The sequence below is a fragment of the Chiroxiphia lanceolata genome, chromosome 1 (assembly GCF_009829145.1).
Source record: "Chiroxiphia lanceolata isolate bChiLan1 chromosome 1, bChiLan1.pri, whole genome shotgun sequence".
In the NCBI taxonomy this organism is placed as follows: Eukaryota; Metazoa; Chordata; class Aves; order Passeriformes; family Pipridae; genus Chiroxiphia; species Chiroxiphia lanceolata.
In genome coordinates, this window is record NC_045637.1 from 58,273,363 (window position 1) to 58,300,471 (window position 27,109).

The window sequence follows — 27,109 nt, forward strand, 5'->3', positions numbered from 1 at the left end:
TGAAATTTGAAGCATTTCCTGCTATTAATATTAAACTAAATATTTAGCCAGCTTGAAAATAACTTCAAAGTAGAAAAAAAATTACCTTCATTAGCTAACTGAATGTGCTCACATTACTTCAGTATAAGAATACTTACTTTGCATTCTTCATTTTGAAAGAGACAGTTCCTGAGGAGCTGCATAGAACACCTTAAATCCTTGAGAAGGTTCTCCTCCTATCCAGAGAAAAATAATGGAAGATTGTCAACATAGGACCAGAATGAGTTTTGTACAAGGAAGAAAGAGATTTCTAAGGAGAAGTGCAAATCTAGGCATTAACATCTGGGTCACATCTCTTCCCAGTTTTCTTCTGATCTCAGTTAGGATCATCTCATATTAATGAAGACATTTATAACAAGTTACTTAGAGTCATCCTCATCTCTCTTATAGCCCACAGAGACTATTTCTAGGGTCGCCTATCTGACCAAATGCAGACATCAGCTCCATTTCTCTTACAATTAATGAAAAATGGGTGGGAACATTTCCAAGAATTGGTTCCATCCTAAAGACATCTAACAACAAGTCAAATGAATCACTCCTGAGAAGCACCTTTCTTTTTCCTCGGATAAAAACAAGGTTAAACTAACTCTGTCTTGCAGATCTCTACATTTGGTCAGACCAATCCATCCTTATATTCCCAGGGTCTTAGCCTCCCATCCTTAATAAAGGAAATAGCTTCCAACCTGATAAGAGTATCACGAAGATAAATACAGACCATTGGACAGTGAGGTACTATACTAAGATTAAAGTATACAAGTAAACAAAAAATCCATCTTCATGATAGAGCTGTGACGCTAGAGGCTAATGATCGCTGACCTAACTTCTATAAGGTTGACACAGTAAAACACTTATGAAAGATGATCAAATTCCAACAAGCCTCTTCACCACAGCATACTATTTCTGCCTTATAAAGGAACAAAAATGTAAAATAGGATTTATGCTTAATCTCAGACAAGGTGAAGCAATAAGGTATGCTTATAAATCATAACATGCACAGTTGATAACATTTAGAAATGAAGTAACAGTCTATCCCCCAAAGGTTAATGAAAGTCAGGTATAGTAGATAAAGAAAAAATATACAAGTCTTCATTACAAATACATTTTATAACTGGTTTGTCTCACTTTTAGCCAAATAAAATGCTATCTCCAAGACACTATTCCAAGGAATTCCCTGTGTATTAATTTAGTTAATAAATATAATAACTCTAAAATGTCACAAGCTATAACTCATATTTAATGTATAATGTTCTAGGAGGCTAAAAAAGTTATGGATTCTGTTGATGGCACTGTTGTATTTACTTGTTTTAGGATATCTTGATTTTTACTAAGATCCTATTTTTAAGGGCTTTTTTCGAAAGCTTGGCTATTTGTAAATACTTTCCATGCTCTTGGTTAGCATCACATTAATTATTGTGAAAGAAAAGGAATATCAGCTAAAACACATCGGTTGCCCTGAGAATGAAGCTAGGTTAAACACATTTTTCTCAACAGTTAAAAGAAAAAAAAGAGAAAGAAAAAAAGAAAGAAGCTCTCATCACTTCTTTTGAGAGTTGTGCCTTGAAGTGGGCCGAGGGGCAGTTTTGTGAATGATCAGCTAAGTCTACTATGAAAGCAATGTCTCAGCTTCCTTCACATGAAACTCTTTGTCATTATGCACTACATATGATGCTTACATACACTTACATGTGAAGTAGCAACCTACAGTCCCAGTTCAGCAGGGAAATCTGCCATAAAGTCTTGCAAATCTTTCAAGACTTTTAAATTCTTTGAATTAAAAAGTCTTTCTGACCTTTCTCAGAGGTTTCTTTCCTCTAATTTCTTTCAAGTTTTAAATTCCTTCTATGTTTAGCAGAGGAGCAATGTCCCCAGCTTCCCTCTTCTCACCCCAAAAAAATACAAAGAACTAGCTGACTTCAACTTACAAGACATATCCAGGGCAGGACACCTTTCAGCCTCCAACCCTTGAAGAAGGGATAATAAATATGTTTAGCAGCTCTAAAGAAAAATATTGTAGCCTTCAAATGTCAGGGTCAAACTTAAACTTTTTTTAAGAGTTCATTGTTTTAAACACAGTTCCACACTCTCACGTATCAGGGTTAATGTCTGTGTCAAAACCTCAGAAAAATACTACTGAGCCAAGAAATGCAGAAATACTCAGCAGGAAGATGTTTTCTGCAATTTCTGCTTTATGTGGGAGTGGACAAGATATCAAACTTGACAGCAGAGGTACTGCCTGTATTTCATATTTTAATAATTCTCTTAGATGCTAGTGGCAGAAATAACCAGATTGCAACAAAAATCTTATGAAACTGTTGATGATGGTAAGACATATCTCGATGTGGTAAGGAAGAGTTGGGTGATATGAGAGTCTGGAATAACTGGAAGGAAGTTAAAAAAAGGCTAAATAAAAAATTATGAATGGAGAAAGAAACTGTGAGTGCAGGCGGCAGAAGGATCGCAAGTGTGACGTTAAAAAAAAAAAAACTGACAAGAAATTAAAACCAGGGACAATTGAGTCAGATGAGAAGAAACTGAGATGCCTAGACCAAGTTTGAAGATGAACAGAATAAAAAGTACAACTGGAAGTCAGATAATAGGAGAAGGGGGAAAGTAAAAAAACCTATGATTTACATTCATAAGCAGACTGAAACTGGTTTTGGGATGGGAGGGAGATTGACTGACATGGGAATAGATAAAAACAAAATGGCTAGCACTGGTTGAAAGACAATGAGAAAGAAAACGTGAGAAAAACAAAAATTATTATTGTGGAAACAAGATGGGAAAAATTAGCTAGATTGGATAGAACCATGAAGTCACGGTTGAAAGTCCAACTATGTTTGAAAACAATACAGTACTCTGATATTGCTGTAAGGCTAAATATCATAAATTACAGGCACTGACAGATTACAAAAGGATGTTTGTATATGTAAGTGAATGTCTGAAACTGAACTTTACCCCTCAATCAGAAGCCTTCTAGTCGCTGACTTCATCCAGAATGAGCTAATTCTGATAACCTGGACCAAAAGTGGGAAGTCCTGAATCCTCCAATTAATGAAAAGACATGAGACTGAGACAAAACCAGTAACTCAGAGGCTGATCATGTGTTGTACTTTGCACATAGATTAAGTTACAGTAAACAGGAGCTTGGAGTTCCAGAAAGAAAAGTTGGTGCAAAAAGAAGGATTCCTGAAAAGGAATTGTCTCTGAAACAAAACAAAAAAAAAAGAAAGAACATGAAGATCCTGCCTAGAGGAAGAAACCCTGCAAGGGGAGAAGATCCTAAGGGCTAGAGAGATGCATGGAGAAAAACACCAGTACATGCCCAGGGGTTTTGTCCAGCAAACACCCAAGACAGAACAGCTGCGCAGTATGAACTGATGTGATTTTCTGCCTGACATTCCAGAAGTAGCAGTCATCTCCATGTTGGAAAAGGAAGCTGAGACCTAGTAAGACCTTATAGAAGCTCCAGTGTCCAGATCCACTACAAGTTGTCTCATCCGTGACAGATACAATCAGTATCTTCCTCAAGAAAGAAAAAACAAACCAAAATGAAAGAAAGCTGGGAAGTGCCTTATCATATCCGTCTTCTGGCTTTTATAGCTACCTTTTTTCTCTGTGCTTTCCAGGTTTTAGGGAATCCCAAGTTCAGCTGTGCGTGATGTGCTTCATGTTTTCTATACAGTCGTCTATCAGGTCAGCTGGAAGATAAAAACCAGTAACATTTATAATTACATTCACATTCAAAAAACATTTTAAGAAACACAAATATCTTCTGGCAATGATCTTGGTGTTATCTTCTTGATATCAGGAAGTAACTAACAGTTTCTGAGATCAAGTGCATCCAGTTGAATGATCTCGAGAAGCCAGAATACATTTGAGTCCACTTGCAACAGAGTCCCACGAGAGGAATGCCAAAAGGAAGGACTGGTAAGACTGAGAGAGGAAGATGATTTGAGAAAGAGAGGATAACAAGTCTAACTCTTCAGGATATTTTCAATGATGCTGCTTAGAAGAGTGAAGCTTCAAGAGGTTAGGGCAACCCATTTGTATTACCCAACCCTTCCCTAATAACAGCAGATTTGCTGCACGTGAGGTGGGACAAAGGAAAGCAATTGTTCAGGTGACTCAAAGTGCAAAATGGAGAGTTATGTAATTGACAGGTGGACTGTACGGTGGCTGAGGTGGTTAGATGCTCACTCAGAGGGTAGGAGTCAATGGCTCAAAGTCCAGATGGAGACTGGTGACAAGTGGTGTCCCTTGGGGGGTCCATGTTGGGGCCGGTACTGTTTAATGTATTCACCATAATATAGTGGGATTGAGTGCACTCTCAGAAAGTTTTCAGATGACACCTAGTTGAGTGGTGTGATTGACATGCCTGAGGAATGGGATGTCATCTAGAGGGACCTGGACAAGCTCAAGAAGTGGGTCCAGATAAACCTCATTATGTTCAGCAAGGTGATGTGCAGGGTGCTGGATTTGGGTTGGGGCAATCCCAAGTATCAATACAGGTTGGGGAATAAAGGGGTTGAGAGCAGCCTTGCTAAGAAGGAATTAGGGCTGTTGGTGGATGAAAAGCTGGACATGACTTAGAAAAGTGCACTTAGAGTCTAGAAGGACAAATGCATCATGGGCTGCATCAAAAGCAGCATGGTCAGCAGGTTGAGGGAAGGGATTCTGCCCCTCTACTCCTCTCCTCCAGGAGAGCCCACCTGGAGTTCTGCATCCAGCTGTGGGGGCCCTGGCACAGAAGGGTCCTGTTGGAGTGAGTCCAGACGAGAACCACAATAATGATGGGAGGGATGTAATAGATCTATGAGGATAGGCTGAGAGAATTGGGATTATTCAGCCTGGAGAAGAGAAGGCTCAAGGAGACCTGATTGCAGTCTTCCAGTACTTAAAAGGAGCACATAAAAGATGGGGACAAACATTTTAGCAGGGCCTGTTGCAATAGGATAAGGGGTAATCATATTAAATTACGAGAGAGCAGACTTAGACTAGATATGAGGAAGAAATTTTTCACAATGATGATGGCGATGCAGCCTTATCCAGTTGGGTCTTGACAATGTCCAAAGACAGAGAATGCACACTATGTCTAGCCACTGCTTTACTGCCTTCAAAGGTTTACTTACAGGCAGTCTGACCCTCAAGTTTCAATTTATGCCCATTTTCTCTCATCCTCCTTCACCATGCACTGCTGTGACAAACCTGGTTCTATCTTCTTCAAAATCTCATAGGTATGAGAAGACTGCTATTATGTCCTCCCAAAACCTTATTTTCTCCAAGTTGAACATAGTCAGTTCCTTCAGCCTTTCATCTAAGGACAAGTGGACACAATCACCTTGGTGGCCTTCTGCTGAACGCACTCCAGTTTGTTGACATTTCTTGTACTAGGCCAAAACTGGATGCACTGTTCTAGATTTAGTGTAACAAGAGGTAAGCAGAGGAAAGGTAATCCTTTCCCCTTGATCTGCTGGCTGTGTTCCTGTTAATACAGTCCAGGATGCTGTTAAGTCTTCTCACATTCAGCTTGCTGCTTATCAGGCCCGTTTCAGCTCTCCGGTCAGCCTCTACTGCTGTAAGAGGTTGTTCCTTTTGAGGTGCAAGACTTTGCATTTTCTTAAAGTGTCCTTAAGAGCTGAACAGATGATCTTAGAGCTACGGGTGTCTTAAGGACATTGGTTTGAATCCCAGAAGTCCTATTCCTCTTTTTCTAAGATCTGTGTTGCATGACAGCGAGGATGACTTGAAGACTTCTGAAGCACAGAAAACGATGCACTTCCTGCAGTTGGAAGTGCCTTCACAGGAAATCATATCTTCGATGGTCTAGTGGTCCTCAACAAAGAAGGACCCTGGAAGTAAGGGTTGAGTACAGCACCAGTACACTGAGAAAGAGCAAAAGCACAGGATTTGAAGTTCAGTGTTTTTTCTGCCACTATTTGGATCAGACATTCAATAGATATATCTAGGTTATCTACTTCAATGTATGTAGGTTTAAAAGCAGAAAAAACCCCATCTGGGAGATATAAGGAACAAGAAGCACCCAAGATAAGTGAACTTGGACTAACAGAAGGTATTAAATGCATGATACATGAGAAATGCAAATTAAGTACTCTCCACTGCTGCATTCTAGAGGGCCAAAAAGCATTTGGTAAGAAGTTAGGCATGAAAGATAGCATAGCAAGGGAAGAAGGTCCTACTTAAACTGTAAATGGGACTAAATAAACAGAGGCAGGAAGAACAAGCTGAGAAAAAGAATCTCTTTTTGTCTAGTACAGCCAGAACTGGGAACACAGGTCATACTTTCACCTACAAAAGTACCGGCATAGCATAAACAAGAAATGGAAGATACTGTCAATAAAAATCTCCAGTTTCAAATGGAGAACATGTCATTAGTGGTAAAACACACACTACTCTCTCACTCTAACACAGAGCTGTGACTTCACCACAGTTTTTAGATTGGCTGTAACATAATATTTTATTTGCAGTTGAAAACTTTTAACTATTAAAAAGATTTCATAATAAAAATCTGAAAAAAACCCTGCCACTGAAACCTAGGTCTTTTGCTTTGACAAAACCATTATGATTTAAAGATAATACGTAAAACACCTGTGAGCATTTGATTCGCAAATCATTTAACGTACAGTTTGAATGCTCACCTTCCACACATTTCTGGCCTTTTTACTGACACTAACAAAGACAGCAGTGCATTTGTAGCAACTTCTTTCAGTACATCCTTTGAAGATTTTCTTTCACAGACCTACAAAAATGCAATTCATTACCGAAACAAGTGACCATATTAAAAATAGTAGTCATATCTATAATAGGTTGTCATAGTCTACATTTTCATTTGGATGATTCATCACTATATTCCTATATGGAGTTCTTTTATAAATATTCATGTTTATAGACAGTCTGCATGATAAAGTGTTTCATTAATTTTGTAATTAAATTTTTTTTTTTAATTAAATTTTTCTTCTTTGCTTGCAGCCCACTCCTCTTACTTTTTTCTTAACATTCTACCTAGGTTCTCAGCCTGGGCATTCCAGACTTTTCCTAATATTCAAGGTCTGCTATTTGCAGACAATTGATGCACCTTGTGCAATCTCATTTTCCTTCAACCAATGATGAAGAAGAGACATTAAATACAGTGAAATTCCTGAGAATAAAAATATCACTGATACTATTTTAGATACTCTTCTAAACACTAAAAATAGTATTTTGTCTTATTTTTGTGAGGTCTTTGTAAGCATAAAACCTTTTCTAATAACAAGTATAATCTCTGTTTTTCAAAAGAATATTTGTCTGGAGTCATATAAAAGACCACTGAAAGACAAGGAGTTGTCCTGTGCTTCATATAGATCCACTAGAGAATTTTTTCCATCTAGCAATTTTCTCTAAATATCATGCCAATACTGACATCCATAAAATGGCAAATGGTTGCATTGTAACCAGAGGAATACAGTAAAATAAGAACAGTTTCTGGATCAGTAAAAAGAAAACAATATTTAAAGTTAGCGCTACAGTCTCGCTTAGAGTCTTAGAGGCAGAGAGAGGCCCAAAAATACATCATCTTAAGAAAAACTTTATACTATATACTAAAAACTATAACCATAAGACCTCACAGATTTTACCCCTACTTACGTCAATGTATTAATGGTCTAAGAAAATTTTCAAATTTTAATATGCAATAAAATATTAATGTATGCTCTAGGGTTATCATTTACTGAAGGGTTCACTGCAACTAGGAGTGAAAAGGTCAAGGAATAAAGACTAGTAAATTGATAATTTGAAAAAAACCCCAATAGCTCACTGATAAGGACAACTGACACCAAATTAAAGCACCAAAGCATGGACTGGGCTCTGTATTTATAACCAACAAAAAAAGAAATTTACATTTAGACTACAACCGTTTTTACTAGATCCATTGTGAAATCTCTGTTTAGAGACTATAGAGCCACAGTGCTGCAACACAGCAGCAAAAGAACACAGTGTGTGTGACAGATGTTAGCTAGATCAGGTCAAATCTTGGTAGGAGTAAGGTTATTCTACAAGGTTCAGCACCCATAGGAAGAGAGGAGATGAAATTATATTAACAGAGCATTATTTTGGTCACACCATCCAATATGCATGAATAAATGTCAAATAATTATGTTTTACATAGCAAAAGAGTACTAAGATACTTATTAACCAAAACAGTTGCAAGACAATGAGTCCAGAACATTAGAAATCATAAACTACATTATATAAAATGTGCATCTTTCAGACAAACAGTACACTTTGAATCATGGCTCACTATTATTGTTGCAGTGACAAACTGCACATGTAACTTTGTGTATTACTAAGTAACGGAAGACATTTTAACAATCCATAAATAAGTGAAGGATGCAAATACAAAGGAGGTAAATGAATCTTTTAGGGTAGTGTATAGAAGTATAAATAAGAATAGTGAGATTACATTTACCGAGACAGAACATTCAGAACAAGTATCTAAGAAAAAAACCATCTTGTCACCAATATAGATTATGCTGGGCAACAAGTTCCTGCAAGAATTAGCAAAAATACGCTACCTGGCCAATTTAAAACCAGGTCAGAAAATACATTAAATACAACAAGACTGATCTTATGCTACCATGGAATGAATCAGAAGGCTTAATGATTCATTTTGTTAAAAAAATTTTACAAAGGCAGCTGTTAATGGGAATAACTATGTCTCAAACCTTAAAAACATGATTACATGTTTGGAAAATTGGGGAAAAAAGTGCATTGGCATTTGGCCAGAGATGTTCTATCTATGTATCATCTTCTCTGTGTAGGATTTCACACCATATTGTTGCAGCATAATTGCCTTGCAAGGCACTTCCTAGAAGTTGCTTCTTTGCAATTCTTCTATCTTATTACATGAATTTCAAAAATGAGTGTAATAGATGTCTCAAATTAAAGATGTCCTGGTTTATAACTGGAAACAATTGATTTTTCATTAGGTAACTACATATTCTTTTTTAATGAAATACAAAAATGCAAAAATTTTGTATTTTAAAATGTCAAATTTCAAATACCTGAATAATTAATGCAGTAAGTTGAGTTACTGATGCCTGGCATCCTTCAATGTGCTCCAGAAGAAAGCTAATAGTTGGATTCTGACATAAGCGTGGTTTATCTTGGAGCTGTCTTCTTCCTTCTTCGTTCAAAAGGACAGAGAGGAACTGTAAACTAGCCACATATAAAGCAGGATATGTGGTAGACAGATGAATACAATCAGAAATGGTATCTGAAAGGTTAACAAAAAAATAAAAATTTTTACATTTCATTATGAATAAAGCTCGAGTGCTTTGGAACTCAGAAAGACTTATCAAATAAAGTGTGTGAGCCAAGAGGCAGTAATACCTGTACACTGCACAAGGAATACCACAAATTCTATGCATCTAGTAAGTCTTTAAAAAAATCTAAGAAAGAAAAGTTTGAGTTTTATAAGGTTTGAATGAATTAACTACTTTGCATTGATTTGACTATAAAACAAAAAAAGTAATTTCCATTTCACTCAAATCAATCATTTGTTCAGCAATTTTCTGAACTCTCCTCACTTTATTCAACAGTTTACATTATAAAACAAACAGTATCTATCAGCTGCTTTATGTACAATTGGATTTGGATTCATTAAATCACTTAACGTGCACCTGGTTAAAATCACAAGCTTGTCTGGACTATGCTCCTACTTCAATATTACAACATGTCACAGAATCTTGCCTGACTATGCAAATAACCAATGTAAGAATAATTAAAAAACAAAGAAACAAATAAACCCCTGTATAATAATCTTGAATTCCTATGTCTCTTATCTCCCCTCAAAACTTTGCTTTCATTTTATGCAAGACACTAAAAAAAAAAATAGGGAAAAATAAAGTGCTAATGGATCATTTCACAAACACGACATTTGGCTTTACAAATAAGTTTACAAAGGTTTACAAATAAAATCACTAACCCACACATGCAAAGAAAATTTCTGAATTTATCTGGCTGTTCAAAAGTTTGTCTGAATTATAATAAACTCAGTTAACGAAACAAGTCAGTCAAGCTCTGGACACATTCGGCTTTCATTCTGGATATCTCATGGGTCATTACTTAATAGCATCTAAACAGGAATGACTCTCTTTTCCATTGTTTGTTTTATTAGTTGCCAGGTTAAAATCTATCCAGGAATAGTCATTACCAATTACTGCTGTACAATGATTTGCAAGGGCTGCTGTCACAGATGAAAAAGATATCTGGCCACTTTTCCACAATAATGTAGCTAGAAGGCTGAAACAGTCTGCCCATGTTTCACGAAGTACAGGTGTTAACTCAATATCTGCAAAGACAACACAGAAAATCAACGCATTTACAAATGTGCACAAACCTGGAAAGCTAAGCCTGACAGCAAGTGTCAATTTACATGAAGGAGGTCCATAAATGAAGACCTGCCTCTATCTGGTTATACTGGAAACAAAGTACTTCATTACCTAACCCATCTTTGGGACGTATGGTGAGAATCCTAAAGGTATTTTCCAAGAGAGGTTTCAACAGTTCATTCTGAATTACAAGCTGAGAGTCCACCAACAAACATGATTTTAGAAGCCTGGACACAGATGACAAGTATTGAAGTAGTATTATGACCTGTTAAATATTTATAGAAAGATATGAAATAAAGCCATATATTTACACCTTCCACATTATTTTACATTTATTCACATTATGTCGATTGATTCATGATATTTTGAGCTAATATATGTCACTTTAAGATAAATAATAGGATATAAATTAAAAAAGTATTCTCTTAATTTTTACTGTTGAAGATGAAACAGAATCCTTAGTTTGGAAACACATGCATGGAATCAATTTTCTAGTGACAAAGGTCTCCTGTGAGAAAGTTATGACTCTCGCTACGTGTATAGCAGCATATTCCTTGGAAGTTCACAAAGAAAAACATAAAAATGGTCATTAATACTGAGACATACATGCATATTTCCTGAAAACAGAAGTTCAATTCGAAGTTTTGGGAAAAATTACTCCTGACATATTTATTTATTCTCGTAAGATTTCTGCAGAAAACACATTTCTTTAATTACAGGAGTAATTTTCTTCAAAGTATATCTGAAGGCAGAGCAGCAGAAGCTATAAAAGGGTGCTGTGCCATGAAACAGTTTGTTCTATATGTTGTATATACAGAACTAAATGTGATAAAAAACTAGTTCTATCAGCAGTAGCCCTATATGGTTTGAATACATCAAAATTTCAAAAAATTTCTAACTGTCTGCAGGATCGGAGACAAAGCAAAGCAGTCAGGTTTGTTGTAGTGTATGTGTCAGTAACTGTACCTGGCTTGTACTTCAATACCATACAAAGAAATTCTATTATATAAGTTCTTTAATGGCTAAACTCAATTTATATTTTTAAAACATAATTCATTTTCAGTTTGATGGTTCTAACATAGTTCTAATACAGAAAATAATTATTCTGTGTTGAATAAAATGGTTTATTTTCACCTAAGCCTTGACAAAAGTGCAGAGATTCACATGAGTGTAGCCTATAGCAGGATGTCTGGACTAAGTTAATGATATATATTATGCTAACATAATTAATTTCATAACTTGAAAAAATTAGAAAGTAACAAATGCTTCTCTAACCTGAGCTTTTACATGTTCTCTATGACATGGATGACCCAATGGAGCTTTCAGTTCCATGATACATCTCTCAACCAGATTAGCATTTACAAGACTAAAATAAAATAAAGTTGGTTAGAAATACAGATAACAGTTAAACATCCTACTAACTTAATGATATAAATAAACAGTAAAAATAAAATAAGAAGCACTTATTGGTAAATCCCACCATTTTAAGAAACTCTAGTGCAATGGTAACTATAACAGCAGTTAAGTTGTTTCAAAATAGTTAGACTAATATAAATTCCAATAGCTGTTACTGTACTGGCAAAAATCAATTGTTTCTATTTGATTGCTTATTTTCTTTTCTCTAGAAGAATAAACACCTCTGATATAATATAAACTTCATTCAAACCAGAGTTACTGGGAGTTTGTTTGTTTGGGTTTGTTTCATTTTTTCCATTATTTGCACTAGGAAGAGCAACTATAAAAGCTCTTGAAAACCTTTGCAAAAAAACTGAACTAATTTTTCATGCTTCACTTCAGGACTCCCAAACACCTTCTACAGATGAAAGAATTCTTTATGGTAGAAGTGGAAACATGAAATTTGAAGACTATTTTGAAGTAGTTCCTTCTTTTAAAAGAAGCAGAACACCATGATTTATCATCCATACTTTCCCAAATCTGGCCAGTGTTATTTACTCTCTTTTAATGTGAGACTTCTTGGCTCATCTTCAAAATTTTCATACAATTCAATTGAAATGATCTGCAATTCCAAATATCTGACTGTATTATGTATTGCTTTACTAAAAATTACCCGTCCAAAAAGGATGACTAATGGTCATCTAGACAAAAACCTAGAACATTATGAGAGGAACACAGTTGACTGTAGAAGACAGACACCACAAATTGAATCACCGATGTGGCTACCTATTCTGTGAAAAAAATAAATAATCATGATTCTTTTCTTTTGTTGATGTATTTTTTAAAAAAGGCATTTCTAAACACCTCAGAAGCAAGAAGTGATCAATATGTTTAACAGTTGAGGTAAGAAACACAAGTAGATCTCATTTGAATCTCTATTGCTACACCCTGTTTATAGCTTAACAGTTATTGATCTCATACCTGCTGAGAGCTGTTAGCGAATGTGCTTGCTGAAGAGCAATTCCAGTATCTTTGGCATGACAACAAGCAGATTGTGAAGAAGGCTGCAAACAGCTGACAAAAGGTGTGACTACACCACGCTTTTTAGACAGAGCAGCAGACATGGGAGAAGCACGTTGAGTTGGAGATTCTGTGATGGTTGTATCACTCTGACCTAGAGTGTGTTTAATTAAAAAAAAAAACAACAACCAAACAAAAACAAAAAAACCCCACAGATTATTAAATTACAGCAGTTACATAAAATAAATTTCTTCTTATTTTTCATAAAACATTCAAGTTTTATATGTTATTATGATTTTATGTGTTATATTTTTCATTATATTCATTTTCATCTTTCTACATACAAGGAGACATCTGTGTGTGTGTGTGTGTGTGTGTGTGTGTGTGTGCGCACTTGTGTGTGCATGTATGTATATGACAGCTTTACCATGACTGATTGTTTTGAAAGGGTGACTAGATGCCAGGAATAGAACCTAAATCTCAAGTTACATTTCAACCAATACCAACAATTTTCACTTCTTTCTGTCAAATGTATTTCACCTTATTTCATTTTAGAGGAAGTTTTAATGTTTGTCTTCTAAAACAACCACAGGAAGCACCAATGATGTTCCACCAATATGCGAGCTGTACAAATGTACAACATGGAAAATACTGAAATATGTGCAGGCTAATACATTGTATTCATCATTATATACACAACTCAAGCTTGACTTACCTTGTGCCATAAGTCGATCAACTACAGCTTCAGGAATAAAACTGGTTGAACTTGTTGGAACTGTTGCCTGAAGCTGCTCAGTAACACTCCCCAGTGATGGTGATGCAGACAGAATCTATGAAAGCCATAAATACGCTAGTTGAGTCCAGCTTTTATAGACTAGTCTTCTATTTATACTTTGCTTGGAACGAGTGAACAACCTACCATAACCCACAAACTCATAAAACAAAAACCGGTGTAAATATTACTGTTCAAAAGTAATTTGATTAAATTTCGTCCACTGTGTGTATGTGTGTATATATTAAACATCCAGTAATCGAAACTATTGAAAGATGTGCAATATGAACAGCCTGAAACATTTCAGTTAAAAACTGATCAATGCCCATGTCACTGGAAATTCCTCCTCTTCATCCTTCTTTTTCATCCATATAATTGACTCAACCTACATTTGGATAAAGATAGAAAGACATTACTGAAGCATTTAAAGTCAGATTTTTCATGGACTATTTGCTCTGCTGAGAACATGAGCACTTGTCCATTTGTACCAGAACACACTCGGACAAAAATATCACAAGCACATTTGTCATCAGTCAGAGTTGATGTCGCAGAGTCATTCTAATTGCGGGTACGTCTCTTAACCTTAATCCTGTGATCTTTATATTTACTGATTTCATAATGAAGACATGAGATATCCACATGACAGTAGATAATTTTAAGGTCATACTACTACCGTGCTCCTCCTACCAATTGTACGTCATCCACATTATGACTTTTGCATGCTTTCAAAAGTTCTTAATGCTCTTGCTACTGTGTTTAAAACCACAAGCTTTAGATCAGAAGATCTAGAGTCTCCAGCTAAATGATGTGCTTTTTTAACAGTAAGACCTGTGGCCTGTTTCAGAGCATGGGACAAGTATCTATCATGTCAAGTCACTTTTCACTTCTGGTTTTTATTTTCTAGACGGACAATTCACATCAGATAATTTTCTTCAAGTGTGTCACTTTACAGTGCAAAGAATACAGAATGTTGGGGAACCCAATGAAATCTCAACACAGTTACAGCTTGAAGAAGAATGTTATTAGACTTTTCCTCACAGTGAGCTTTTGAAGGAAGACTGAAATATTTCAGAGGTTTGGTTTTTTTCTTCTAAGTTTTGTTAGAATAACAATATTTTTTTACCTAAGGAAATGTAAAAAGTGACTTAACTGACAAAAGGATGGAGAGAAGGAAATCACAGATTACTCCCTTCCTACTTTTAACCCGCGTGTTTTAACTCCCTTCTCTCCCCCATTTTCCTCTGGTCTCCTGCTATTCATCCTACAGTCTTGAATCTTTCTCCTCAAGCCTGCTCAGTTGTTCTCCAAAAAAAGCCATGAGGTTATTGTAACACAGAAAACAATCTACAGTAAAATTTGGGAGGTGTGTCCAAAACCCAGGATTCACACAGAGCTTGTGTCACACAAATACTAGGACAATGCTTGGTTAAATAATTTTCTTGTTAGCAAAATGCTAACTGTACCGAGCAATTGAAATTCAAATTCTATTTTGATTATACAAATAAAAACCATGTTTGCCTATTGAAATAAGGTATTTAAAGTTTTATGCTTCCTAATTTAAATAATTATTAAAATCCATTTTTTTATATTAAACCAATTGAGCTTGACACATGGTAAATTCTGCATTTATTCCACACTATACTTCAATTCCAAGCATTCTCATAGGTGAGAAAAACCATAACTCTTTTCCTTAAATAGTAATATCCCAAAACATAGCTTTTAACAGTCCATATGGTCCTTTTAAAAGAAGTAAAGCCCTAAAAGGAATTATAACTATACTGAGAGTCATCTTACAGATATTATTATGAATTATACAAGCTTTTATATATTAGTAATTAGTACCAGCTACATTGCACAACAATTCTTTATCTTCGACAACCGTTTAAACACTTTGGGTAAGGAAATAAAAAAAAGTTCTTAGTTATGTTAAAAAAATAAATAAAAAAGAAATCAGTAAAAGCTTTATCTGGTTAGAAAAATATCAACTTCCTGCACTGATGGAACATTTATTGGTAATTGCTTCACAGTGGGAAATAGGTTAAAACCATAAATTTTCTGCTATCTTAACAGAAAACACAGCAACACAATGAAGTTGTTTCCACACACTTCTGTCTTCTAGGAAAAAAAAAGTTATTACCACTTTTATAAATCACCTTTGATAAGGATGAACTGGGAGTCTGGGACATAGTATCTAGTAAAGGATATTTACTACAGCCACCATATTGTTTCTGGGAGCAATGAGGCATTGTGTTGCTTAACAGTGAGACTTTTGAAGAGGGTTTAATAGGGGAAAAGGTTCATGTGTGTGGAAAGGGAGATGATGACTGCAGATTAGAACTAATTCAAAAGAATACAAAAATTGTCAGAGAGGAAACACAGGAGAAATGCGAGGGGTTTGCCATTTATCTACTAGATAGGAATAAAAGTCTTTTCTTAACCTCTAGTACAAAAATCCCTCTGGCATTGCTTTAATAGGCTTGCAGTGATTAATTCTATTCAGTTCTCTTTTCAAAGGTTTAAATCACTTAACTGTATAGCGCTCTGGTAACCATGGTTCCAGAAAATAAAGCACACATTTTTATAAAATAGCAACAAGATTTCATAGAAAAGAACGGCCATGACTTAAAGTTATCTGGGAGATGTCTGTAGATCTTTAACCCACACCATTTTTAGCTCAAGTTTTTAAATAATTGCTCATTTTGCTAAGCTGTCCCAGGCACAGAATAGCCCTAGAGTATTTATGCAGTATGAAGCAAATTGGTATCTCCATGCAGATTAGTGATTTCTTATCACATATACTAAACACAAAACAAATGTTGGTTAAAATAAGAGTAAGGATTTGCCTTCTGTAATGATAACCTGAGTTAATGTTTAAATTATTAATTCTATAAAAGACCAACATTTTTAATCTTCTCAGAACTTGACTTTTTGCATTATCCACATTCCAGTTCACAGAAAAATAAAGACAAATTTGACAGAAATCTGTAATCCACTGGGATCTTAAAGACACAAAATACAGTCCACATGAGTTAGCAGAGTACAAGCAAATCTGTTACTGTCATTTTACATGATGTTGAATCATTGATTTCATCCCACACAGCAACTCTTTATAAAATGAGCAAAATTTTATCTATGGTATCTATAAGATCTCTGACTCCCTTTCTAATTTTCTCTATTTTTCTTTTTGCGAATTTGAGGGAAAATTAGGAGATGGAGTAAAAAAGATGAAGCCAAAAAATAATTTAGATGCAATTTTCAATTAAGGTCACATGACCCTATGTGAAATCAGCTCTTGATATTAGACAGCTCAAATATACTGATTATATGAAATCTGAAAGCAGAGAGAACTAATAGTGTGTTAGGAATAAGAATGGATATGAACATACTGAGAACAATTTTTTTTTTCTCTGATATTAAAATATCAGAGAAGAGTTTCTGATAGAAACAATTCAACCTGGTTTGATTGCTGGTTCTCAGCTATTTGTGGCTGTTGTCATAAAAGCTGTACCATGCATCAAAAAACCATGTTTTCCCTTCCATAAGACCTGCAGATTCCTTTCATCTGTGATGGGGAAAGCACGCCATCTTGTGGGCTTGGAATAACAACATCCTCCCCGTGCCAGCAACACGTAAATTTTAACAACAAACTTCTACAAAATTTGGTTGACTTCACAAATGTATTTCTTTTACTCACACATCAAAATTGAAAGCTTTGTGTCACACTTTAAGCCAAAAATTTAAAGTTATATAGGAATAAATTACAAATGTCTGATTTCAGGACAAGTTTGAGTTTTCAAAAGTATTTCCTAACTTTGTTAGACACACACAACTTAACTGCCCTCTGAAGTACAGTTTGCAATTAGCCTCAGTTACATTCCTCCATTTTTTTCTCCTAATAAATACTGGTACTGGAACATCACACCTCTGCATTTTGCCATCCAGCTTGCAAACTTACAATCTGTCATGTCATCACTGGTACTTTTTAAAGGTAAGAAACTTAGTTAATATATATAAAAAAAAAAAAAAAAGAGTTTGCAGCTGCTAAAAAGGTCCATGAAGGATGAATGCAAATCAAATTAACTTTCAGAAATGACAATCAAAAGTCTTTGTGTGATATATTCATATGAATCAGAGAAAGAAGGAAAACAAAACAAAACACAAACTTTTATAAAACTCTCATGGTTAGTTTTAAGATTATAACCTTAGCAAGTGTGAAGTCTACCCTATGTGGAAGACTGATACAAATGAGTGTGTCTTAGTATTACACTGTGCTTTTCACTTTTAATAATTAGCTGTCCAGCTGTTGAATGGAATTGTTGAACTAAGCCTTTATGTTAAACTATGATGCTACTTTACACATATAATATATTATTTGATCTAGTAGATTAAAAATTATTCATTCCCTTTTCATTTTTCTAAACTACTGAAACTGAAGAAATTTAATGTAACAAACTCTCCAATTCTTCATAAAACTCAAGCACAATTTTAAGTACATCAGACACCCAGCCCTGATAAGAATTGCTGAAATTTAACTTTTCCTTCAAGTAACATGAACAAAACAAGAAGAAATTTGTTCAACTTTCACTCCTATAAGCAAGTGGCACTGAATTATTTCAGTAAAAGAAATCCAGAAAGAACTGCTTTTAAAAAACCTGAGATTCTTATGCAAATATTTTTAATCAGCATCATGATAATACATACTTCTTGATTTACATGCACTTTTATTTATTTTAATCTTCAAATTTGAATATTTATGTTTAAATAAAGGGGTTGGGAGGGTGCGTTTTAGATTAATGAAAATCACATTTATTAATAAAAATTAATAAAAATTTTTGCTTAAAACTAGAGTATAATTTTTCCTCATTTATTAAAAACATGCAGATAACAGTATCAGTACTAGACTGCAATACATTTATAATAGAGGAAAACATTAAGAAAATTATACTTGTGAAATGTTTTGAAACAAAACTTCAATACTAGCTTTTCTGTTTTTATTTTTATCATGTTCCACAGTAAAACTGGGCATAGCTATTTTAGCCAATAAGATAAGATCTTCCAATTTATCAGCCATTGTTATATTAGCATGGGCATCTGTTTAACAGAAAAGAGTGATGATATTCTGGCTTCCACAACAGATTGGATGGTTATTCATAAATGAAACATTTTTGAATATAAAACTAAAAAAATGGATTTTTTTAGGCACGTGTTTACAGCCTTTTATTGCACTAGTCATCCTAGTCAGAACCAAATTTTTCAAGCAACCACCTGATTTATGTTTCTCATGTCTATTTTGGGTCTTGCAAACACTTGTGTCACTTTTATATTCTACGAAAGTATTTTCAGAGTCCAGAGTTTATTATGACACAGAATACCCAATGTATTTATGTGGTTTTGATTGATCCAGTTCTGTTGCTGTGTCATTTAAATACAAGTTCACACTGAAAGGACGGTGTGGATAACAGCAGCAGAAATGACAACTAGAGATAGAGATGTCTGTACTTTGTCAATAAAACCAATTACAAAGTAATGTCTATAGAATATGTCTTGCTGTGAGAAGCTACAGAATTTAGCACTGCATTTAGCTAGTCAAGGTAAGCTATCTTTTATTTTTTGCAGAGGTTAATAACCATAAAAGGTTTTTCCAGCATATTAAAATTACTTTAGAGTAAATTTCAATTAGCTTCAGCTAATTTCTGATTGATTTCAGGTTTTGTGTTTGGCTAGAGTTTTTTTAAGATTTGTAAGAGTGCTAATTTTCTTAAAAGCATTTCACTAACAACTTTATATTTAAAATAAACAGATTACTCTGCAAGTTACCATAGTTTCAGATGTTGAGTGAGAATGTGAAGATGTGCTTTGAGTGGATGGAGCCTTCCAAAGATTAAGAGAATCATCAAAATCTGTAAAAAAAAAAAAAATAAGAATCAAAACTACTGTAAGATCAGCAGAGAGCATAACAAGCTTTTCAAAGAATTGTTCCAATGAAAAGGCTGCCAACTACAGCTATCCTTCTGAAGATCTCAGAACATAAGTTATCATACATTGTACCTGTGAATTCTTATCCATTAAATTCCTTGAATAAACAGAAATTAAACAAAATTTCAGTGCAATATAAAATAGTTTGAAAAAAGCTACACTTAGCTCAAACTGCAGTTGCATAGTCTTTAGTTATTTTAAATAGTTCAGATTTAGTTTTATTTAAAATGCAATAGTACAAAAACATTGGAAGTACTGGGATCTCATAGCACAAACATAATAAACAGATATCCTTATCTTCCAAAAACTTCAAATTTGCTTTAAGGAAAGTAGTTTACAGAGAACCCATATACATAAATAACGAAGGCACAATTACTTTGTAAATTTGTTTCAGAATAAGAAGTGACAACAATTTTATAGCACAAATATGTCAATAAGGTTTGAAGCTTTCATATATTTAGAAAAGAAAATCACAAAGAATAAAGCACTGGATTACACAGATTGTGAGCGCAAGTGCCACAAAAGTAGAAGTCCTATATGTACCTTTACTAATTACTAAACTGAACTAACCATTTTATTTTTACATACATTTGTGGAGGAATTTTTTATATTTCTGAAAAATATGAGAAAAAAACATATGGAAAAACCAAAAAAACCTGAGTTTAGGTCCTGTTCTTCCTTTTTTAAAGAAACAAAAAATTTGTTTCTTATTCTTGAAATACTATAGATTATTTCAAAGATCCTGGAAAAGAAATTTTCTGGCTTTGCTTTTCAATGACCTGATAAAATGTATCTCAGTTGCTCACTAAAAAGTTCTACAATTGTAGAGTTTGAGTTGCTCTTAGATATGATATCGCATCACCTAAGAGAACTACCAAAAGGCACAAATGAGAGGACCATGGGAGCAGTGAAATGTGTTGGATTGAAAAAAACTACAGAAGCAGACTTAAAAAGAGCTGTTTAAATCTCCAGCCTTAAAAGATGGCAACACAGAAACTTAGGCTCACAAAAAAGTAAACAAAAAAAGAACTTATTAATTTAATTGTCCATCCCTTGAAAGTTTTTACTAATTGATCTCTGAAAAATTCCCTAGCTTTAGAAATTTAAGATTATAATACATATTTGAACAAGAATGTGTTCCCACAATGCACCATAGTGAGCCTTAGAAATATTGTTCAGAAAATTAGTCAATATAAAAGTTAGATCTGAGATACTCCAAGGGTATGCAGTTTAAAAATAAATAAATCCAAACTGAGTATTAAATTTGATCAGTGTATGAATTAAATTACACCTCAATGTTTTAGAAAGCAGACAAATTCAACATATTAGAGTCCATTCTTACTCATGTAGCTTAGAAGTTGAACACAAGAAGAAACAGGAATCTTAAAAATAGTCCTATATTTCTTTTTCTTCAATTTTCATTGTACTGAATATCATAAAGTGACAACTGTTAAAAGTATTCTACCCCTAGTATTTTGCAAGAAAATGTTCTGCAGAACCAATTACGTCTTTTCCATTTACAACTTTTTGAAGGTGTAAGTAACAGCTCAGAACTGTTTCTGAGATATGTTAAACTAGTGACTTACCTACTTAAATCTTCAGAGCAATAATTTGACTTCAGAACATATTTAAGTGCATGGTTTATATATTTTCAGTTCTATTTTTATTAAGAATTATTGCAGGTAAGTTACTCAAAACTAGAAGTTATTTAAGTAGGTTTAAAATACTACAAGATTACATTAACATCGCTTACCAGTTACACCACCTTTTTCTATGCTGAGGTTGTCTTCCTTGTAAGAATTCAAATCAAACATATAACATCCTAGGTAACAGTGTTTCGCCATCTGATTCACATGTTCATAGAACTGGCAGTGATACAAAAGGGCCTTCAGTGCAGGTATTCCTGTCTGAGAGAGGCCAGATTCTTCATCATGTACACAAGGACCCTGAAGACACGAAATTCACAAACATCACTTCATTAAAGAAATGTTGTACGTAAAATAAACTGTCAAAATCTCCCAACCTAATTAAGGCTAATACTATGCATGTGTGTATACTGTTTTACAGGCTATAACTAATAGATTTCAAAAACGAAATGCAAATTTTAAGGCTGAGCTAAATCATATTTTAAAAAAAAACAACTCATGATTTAGCAAAATGGAAGTAGCTATTTAGCTCCTGAGAAGTGTGCTAACAACTAAGTGCAAACCCATGAAAAGCTATAATGAATGGTTTTAAGACAGTGTAAGTATTAGCAGAGTACAATTTTAATTTCTCATTTAATTCTACTTAGAGATATTAAGTAATGAAAACGTTTTCTTTAGAAAAAAGATCATGCTTTTACTAAGATAAGAGTAAAAATCTTGAGAAAGTTCTCCTGCTCAACTACACTGACATACCACATTTAGCTATGCCAATGTTCTATTTTAAGATTTATTTAGAAAACAAGACATAAAGCAAAAGAAATTCTCCTTGAAGCATGGTTTTCAGTAATTTCTTTTTAAATACTGACTTCAGGGTAAACTTCCTAGAGCACTGGATTTATACCTGAATATAATGACTTCATAGTCTTATTTCAAACAAAGTTTGATTTGACTGCCTTTGTTACAGTGTTTCTTCAGTGTTTTCTATGATAACAGAAGAAAACAAGAAGCTTTATTAAGCTACACATAATCTGGTTTAGACTGACCATAAAATTAGAAGGGTAAAGAAGGTAAAAGAACTCAGACTGAGAAAAATTCAAACCAATTATATTCTGCAAGGCAGTTTTAGAAGGCATCTTGCAGAAGTTCAAAGAGAAACTAGTTAAAATTATGGAAAGAAAAATTGTCAGTGCTAATTAGAAACTTTCTTTGGTAGGAGAGAGCAGAGTTAGATCAACTCAAAATAAGTAATCTGAAAACACTATTTGCCCAAGAAGCTATCCCCCAATCCCTCCATTTACACTGAATACAAGTTTATTTCCCAATAAAATAAAACAAAACTTGGTTGCATTAAAGGAAACAGACAAACCATCTCATTCAGTTCAAGGGAAAAAGTAACTCTGAAATATCTAATTTGATCCTGGTGGTATCTTACAGTTTTAACTGTTGTTTGTATTTTGAACAGTTTTAATTTACCAGTTACCATAAAGTGTTGTTTGATAATATTTTCAGCATGAACACTTATTAAGTGATGAGTAATTTCCATTAAATTGCAGTTCTTAATAAAAATCACATTGACTCAAAGCTTCTTTGATCGCTCTGGAATTCATCCAGAATTTTGCATCTGGATTCAATTTTTGTCACCTCACCATAGTCATCGAAATTTTTTTTAAAAAGACTAAAAAACTAACTTTTAATAAAGTCTATATTGACAAGTAACAATGGTTGCCTCTTTGTAAATCCCCTGTTATTATGAATTTAAACAATTCATATTTATTTGATAAATTAGACATAATAAGACTGAAACAAGGACCAGATTTGTAAAATTGCTTTCACATCTTCCTTTATGATCACATGTAAAGAAAAGACATTCTGTAAAATTCAACTCTGCAAGAAATAGCATAATTGATTTTCAGTGCAGCTGAATCATAGGTAACTTATCCTAGTAAAACAGCTGTACAGGTATGTACACAGTATCAAGGCACTAAGATTTAAAAATTGGGTACTAAGATCCAAATATCTGTATGTACAATGGACCAGACATGTTGAAAGTAAAATGAGATGACTGACTTAAGAGCAGAACTGGAAAAGTCTCCAGGGGATCTTATAAGTTTGTGTAAATATCTGATAAGAGAAGGTAAACGGAGACAGGCTCTTCTTACTGGTATTCATTGACCAATGAATAGGTCAATGAATAGGAGAAAAGGCAAGGAGGAAAAACTGAAATACAGGAAATTTTATTTAAACATAGTAAAAACTTTTTTCCATCTGAGGGTAGTCAAACATTAGAACAAGTCAGAGGTTGTGGAGTCTTCAACCTTGGAGAGACTCAAAATTCAACTAGACATAGCCCTGAGAAACCTGCTCTATTTCAGCCTGCTTTGAGCAAAGGGTTATGTCTATGAGAAGCATTCAAACTGACCGAAGTAACAAACTGTTTCATCTTTCTTTCAAAACATTTTATGAACATGACATTCTCAGAATTTCCTCATATCATTCAAATCATGTTTTACCCACGTCCCAAGTGTAAAATAAATGATCAATTTCTATCCTAAAACATTAATGATACCATAGCTGCAAGGCAATTTCCTAGGAGCCCAAGATACTGTATTCATGAAATGCAGCACATACACAAACTAAATTTTGTTGTTTTATTGAGTTTGCTGGAAGTTTGAAAGAAGTTTGTCTATTCATTTATTTTTCTTTCCAAAATGCAACCTTCAACATGTAAAATTTTTTAAGTTTATATTTCATACGTATGCTGACACAAGTTTCCCGTATCAAATGTCACGTCTCTGTGATACTATGACCTTTCTCATCAAATGTACTAGTCACTCACTTGCCAAATACAATCTTTCATGTCTTCTGTAGGAATTGGAATCACAAGGAGATTTTGTAGAATAAAAGCAGCCTGAAAGAAATTAAAGCATCAATATTGCCATCTAGCTATCACAGTTCAAAAAATCCACATCAGATTGAATAGTACAGCCTACATTATTATTATTCCATTCCTTTAGACGGATGTTGAAACACAACAAATTCTCACATTCATGTTGGGAAAAAATAATTAGAAGGATATAACTTAAATGCCCTCAAACTTCATCTACAACACATGTCATTAGGGCATGACACAAGAGCAGGCCGGTAAGAAAAAAAGACAAGGAAAAGACGGAACAGAAATCACTAGGAAAGAAATTTATCTTTTTATTAAATATTTTCATCACTGTTCCAGTAGTCAATGCTACTGAACAGCATTACACAACATGAAGTATTAGGGAAAAAATTCATGAACAGGAAAACCTAGATAACTGTTTATGATTACTCCCTATTAGCTTCATGGTTTTGAAGTTTTTTTAATTATTATAAAATAATTGGAACACTAGGACACACAGACATGTTTCAAATATTTTCCTTTTAAATACATGGCATGTTTGTTTCTCTAATTTCAACTCATGTGTGAGTTGAAATTCCCTCTTTTATTTTGTCAATCTTTTGACAATAATTTGACTCTTAAGAGACTATAATTGAGAGACAATATTTTGGAAGTTAAATAAAATAATGAAGCACACATTCTCAAAGGCATTTTGCACATAAAAATTCAAATATTACTTTGGAAAATGTAATTAGTTGAGCAATAGAACTGGGGAAAAAAACAAGCTTACTGAGTTTGTCAGTTTTTATTTCTTACTGATTGGAGTAGAAGAAAAACCTTCTAACAGAGATGATAGAAAGTTGCAAATAAAGTGTACAGAGTTTAAATACATCATTATATAGTTCTATGTGCTGTTCTACCAGAGTACAAACTTTCAGTTCTCACAAATAAACCTTATTGCTTAGACAAATTAGATTACTTCGAGTCTGCAATGAACAGATATTTACTGTAGATCAGGTGATAAGTTTGTACCAAAGCATTCATAAATGGAACAAAGCAGCCATTAAAATCTGGGCTAATTAGTTATGCTTTAGCAACCTATTTATCTGCCTGAGTAAGCCTTAGGAGTTTTTATGTGTTCACTTGTATTGTTTAGATCATTTCTCTTTTTTAAACAAGTAATCTGTATTTGTCCCTTCCTGAGAAATTCTAAATAAGAAGCTAAACATTTATTTTAATCAGGCAGTGTTTAACTTTCAAAGCAGCAGGTGTTGTGCAGCATCAGATAATAGATATACAGAACAAAAAAAATTTTTTTTTCAATAATGAAAGAGAACTTTCCAATCTACAACAGCAGAAAGACAAAAGAAACATACCTCCCTGCGTACCATGCTACATTCAGATTGATCCAGAAGGATGTTTATCACTGTTCCCCAAAGGCCTCCTGAAATATTCTGGCAACTTTCTGCTAAAGCAATACATCCTACTTCAAGAGATGTAAGAGCTGATCCTATTCCAAGTGCTGTAAATCTGACCTAGTACATATAAACAGAACACAAAGTGATATTTCTTATGACAATTAGCAACACTTTTTTTTTAATTATTAAGTTGTATCAGCTGAATCTGGAGCTTAAGGGAATAATTTAAAAAAGGAACAACCTCTTTTCCCGTATTTCTCTGGCTCTATACTCGTAATCACAACTATGTGTATGCAAAATGACAAAATTAAAGTATATTAAGTATTCAAAAATCTATAAGATAGTCTTTAGTATTCTTCATATTTTACCTCTTGAGAATAGTTCCATCTAGTAAATTCATATAATTTAACAGATTTGCATCAAATACATTTGCTCTAAATCTTTAGTTCATATAAATGTTTCTGCTTTGTAGCTAAGTAACAGCAATGTCAATGAAAACTGCCTATGAATCATGACTGTGAATGACTAATGAAAGCATAGAAGATAGAAAATGTAGGAAAGGATTTCTCAGATGATGTTTATTGGAAACACTCTCTACTGTATTATTACTGTTATTTAGGCTCCAGCCAGTAACATTTTAAATAATTCAAACCAGCAGTTTCAATATTAAATTAATGAAACAAAAATTTTCCAAATGTTTAAGGGTCAAAATAAGATATGAACTTAATATTGCATTAACTAACCTCAGGGTCTCTATCTACCCATAAAGGAACCAGCCACGCCAGACCTAGATGAGAGAACTTGTTCTTCACTGTTATTATAAGGCAAAGACCAAAGGGATATCCAGTCCTGATTAGAAAAACAGAAAACAAATTAAGACATTTTTTTATAAACCTTTCAATCCACAGTGGTCTACCAACAGCCTGAGCTATCAACAATATACTAAAGCACTTTAAACACACACAACACTAATATTCCAGGAAAAAGATTCTGCACCTATAAACATTTATTTAACCTGCTGGCTTTATCTACAGGATAAAATTAAATTGTGTCTTCTTCTTCAGAGAATGAGGACAGCAGTGCTAAAAGGAGATTTAATATTTCTCTTGAAACACTGGGATAATTATTTCCATTCGAAATTTACTCCTTACCTGTTTTATATTTGCTTATTTTAACATCTGTCTTCCTCTCTTATAAATATGCAGAAAACTATCAAATAAGAATGTGCTATTATTTCTTTGCTCATAATTCATTATTTTCTTCATGTGATGCCTTAAGATCCTTAAGATCTCAAGATCCTAGTACACAGAATTTTAATAAAACCACTTTATAATGGTGGTAACGAATCACCCTTTCACATGCTTCACACCAAATTCTTGAAACATTGTTTAGTGTTCTTCTCAAGGATTTCAATGGAGAAAGATTCTAGCAAGAACATGCAATCTGTAGATGTACCTAAAGAACATAATAAGCACATTCCTTGATATAACCTTAGCCAAAACTATCCAAGAGGGCCCAGAACCCTGGAAAACGGTCCAAGTAGGACAGAGGGAATTGATGAAGATGAAGGTGGGATGAAGTATTGGTTT

At 34.0% G+C, this 27,109-nt stretch overlaps 1 protein-coding gene across 1 annotated transcript in view; it reads right to left on the reverse strand.

Moving 5' to 3' along the window:
* RTTN (rotatin) overlaps positions 1–27,109 on the reverse strand; it is a 77,057-nt gene that overhangs the window by 8,834 nt on the left and 41,114 nt on the right. The window contains 17 exon segments of the mRNA XM_032681706.1: positions 138–215; positions 3,644–3,734; positions 6,696–6,796; positions 9,096–9,307; positions 10,247–10,384; positions 10,536–10,689; positions 11,700–11,790; positions 12,801–12,852; positions 12,855–12,901; positions 12,903–12,993; positions 13,555–13,669; positions 19,429–19,511; positions 21,341–21,533; positions 24,070–24,141; positions 25,479–25,637; positions 26,264–26,318; positions 26,320–26,369. Coding sequence (XP_032537597.1) covers positions 138–215; positions 3,644–3,734; positions 6,696–6,796; positions 9,096–9,307; positions 10,247–10,384; positions 10,536–10,689; positions 11,700–11,790; positions 12,801–12,852; positions 12,855–12,901; positions 12,903–12,993; positions 13,555–13,669; positions 19,429–19,511; positions 21,341–21,533; positions 24,070–24,141; positions 25,479–25,637; positions 26,264–26,318; positions 26,320–26,369 — 1,782 coding nt within the window.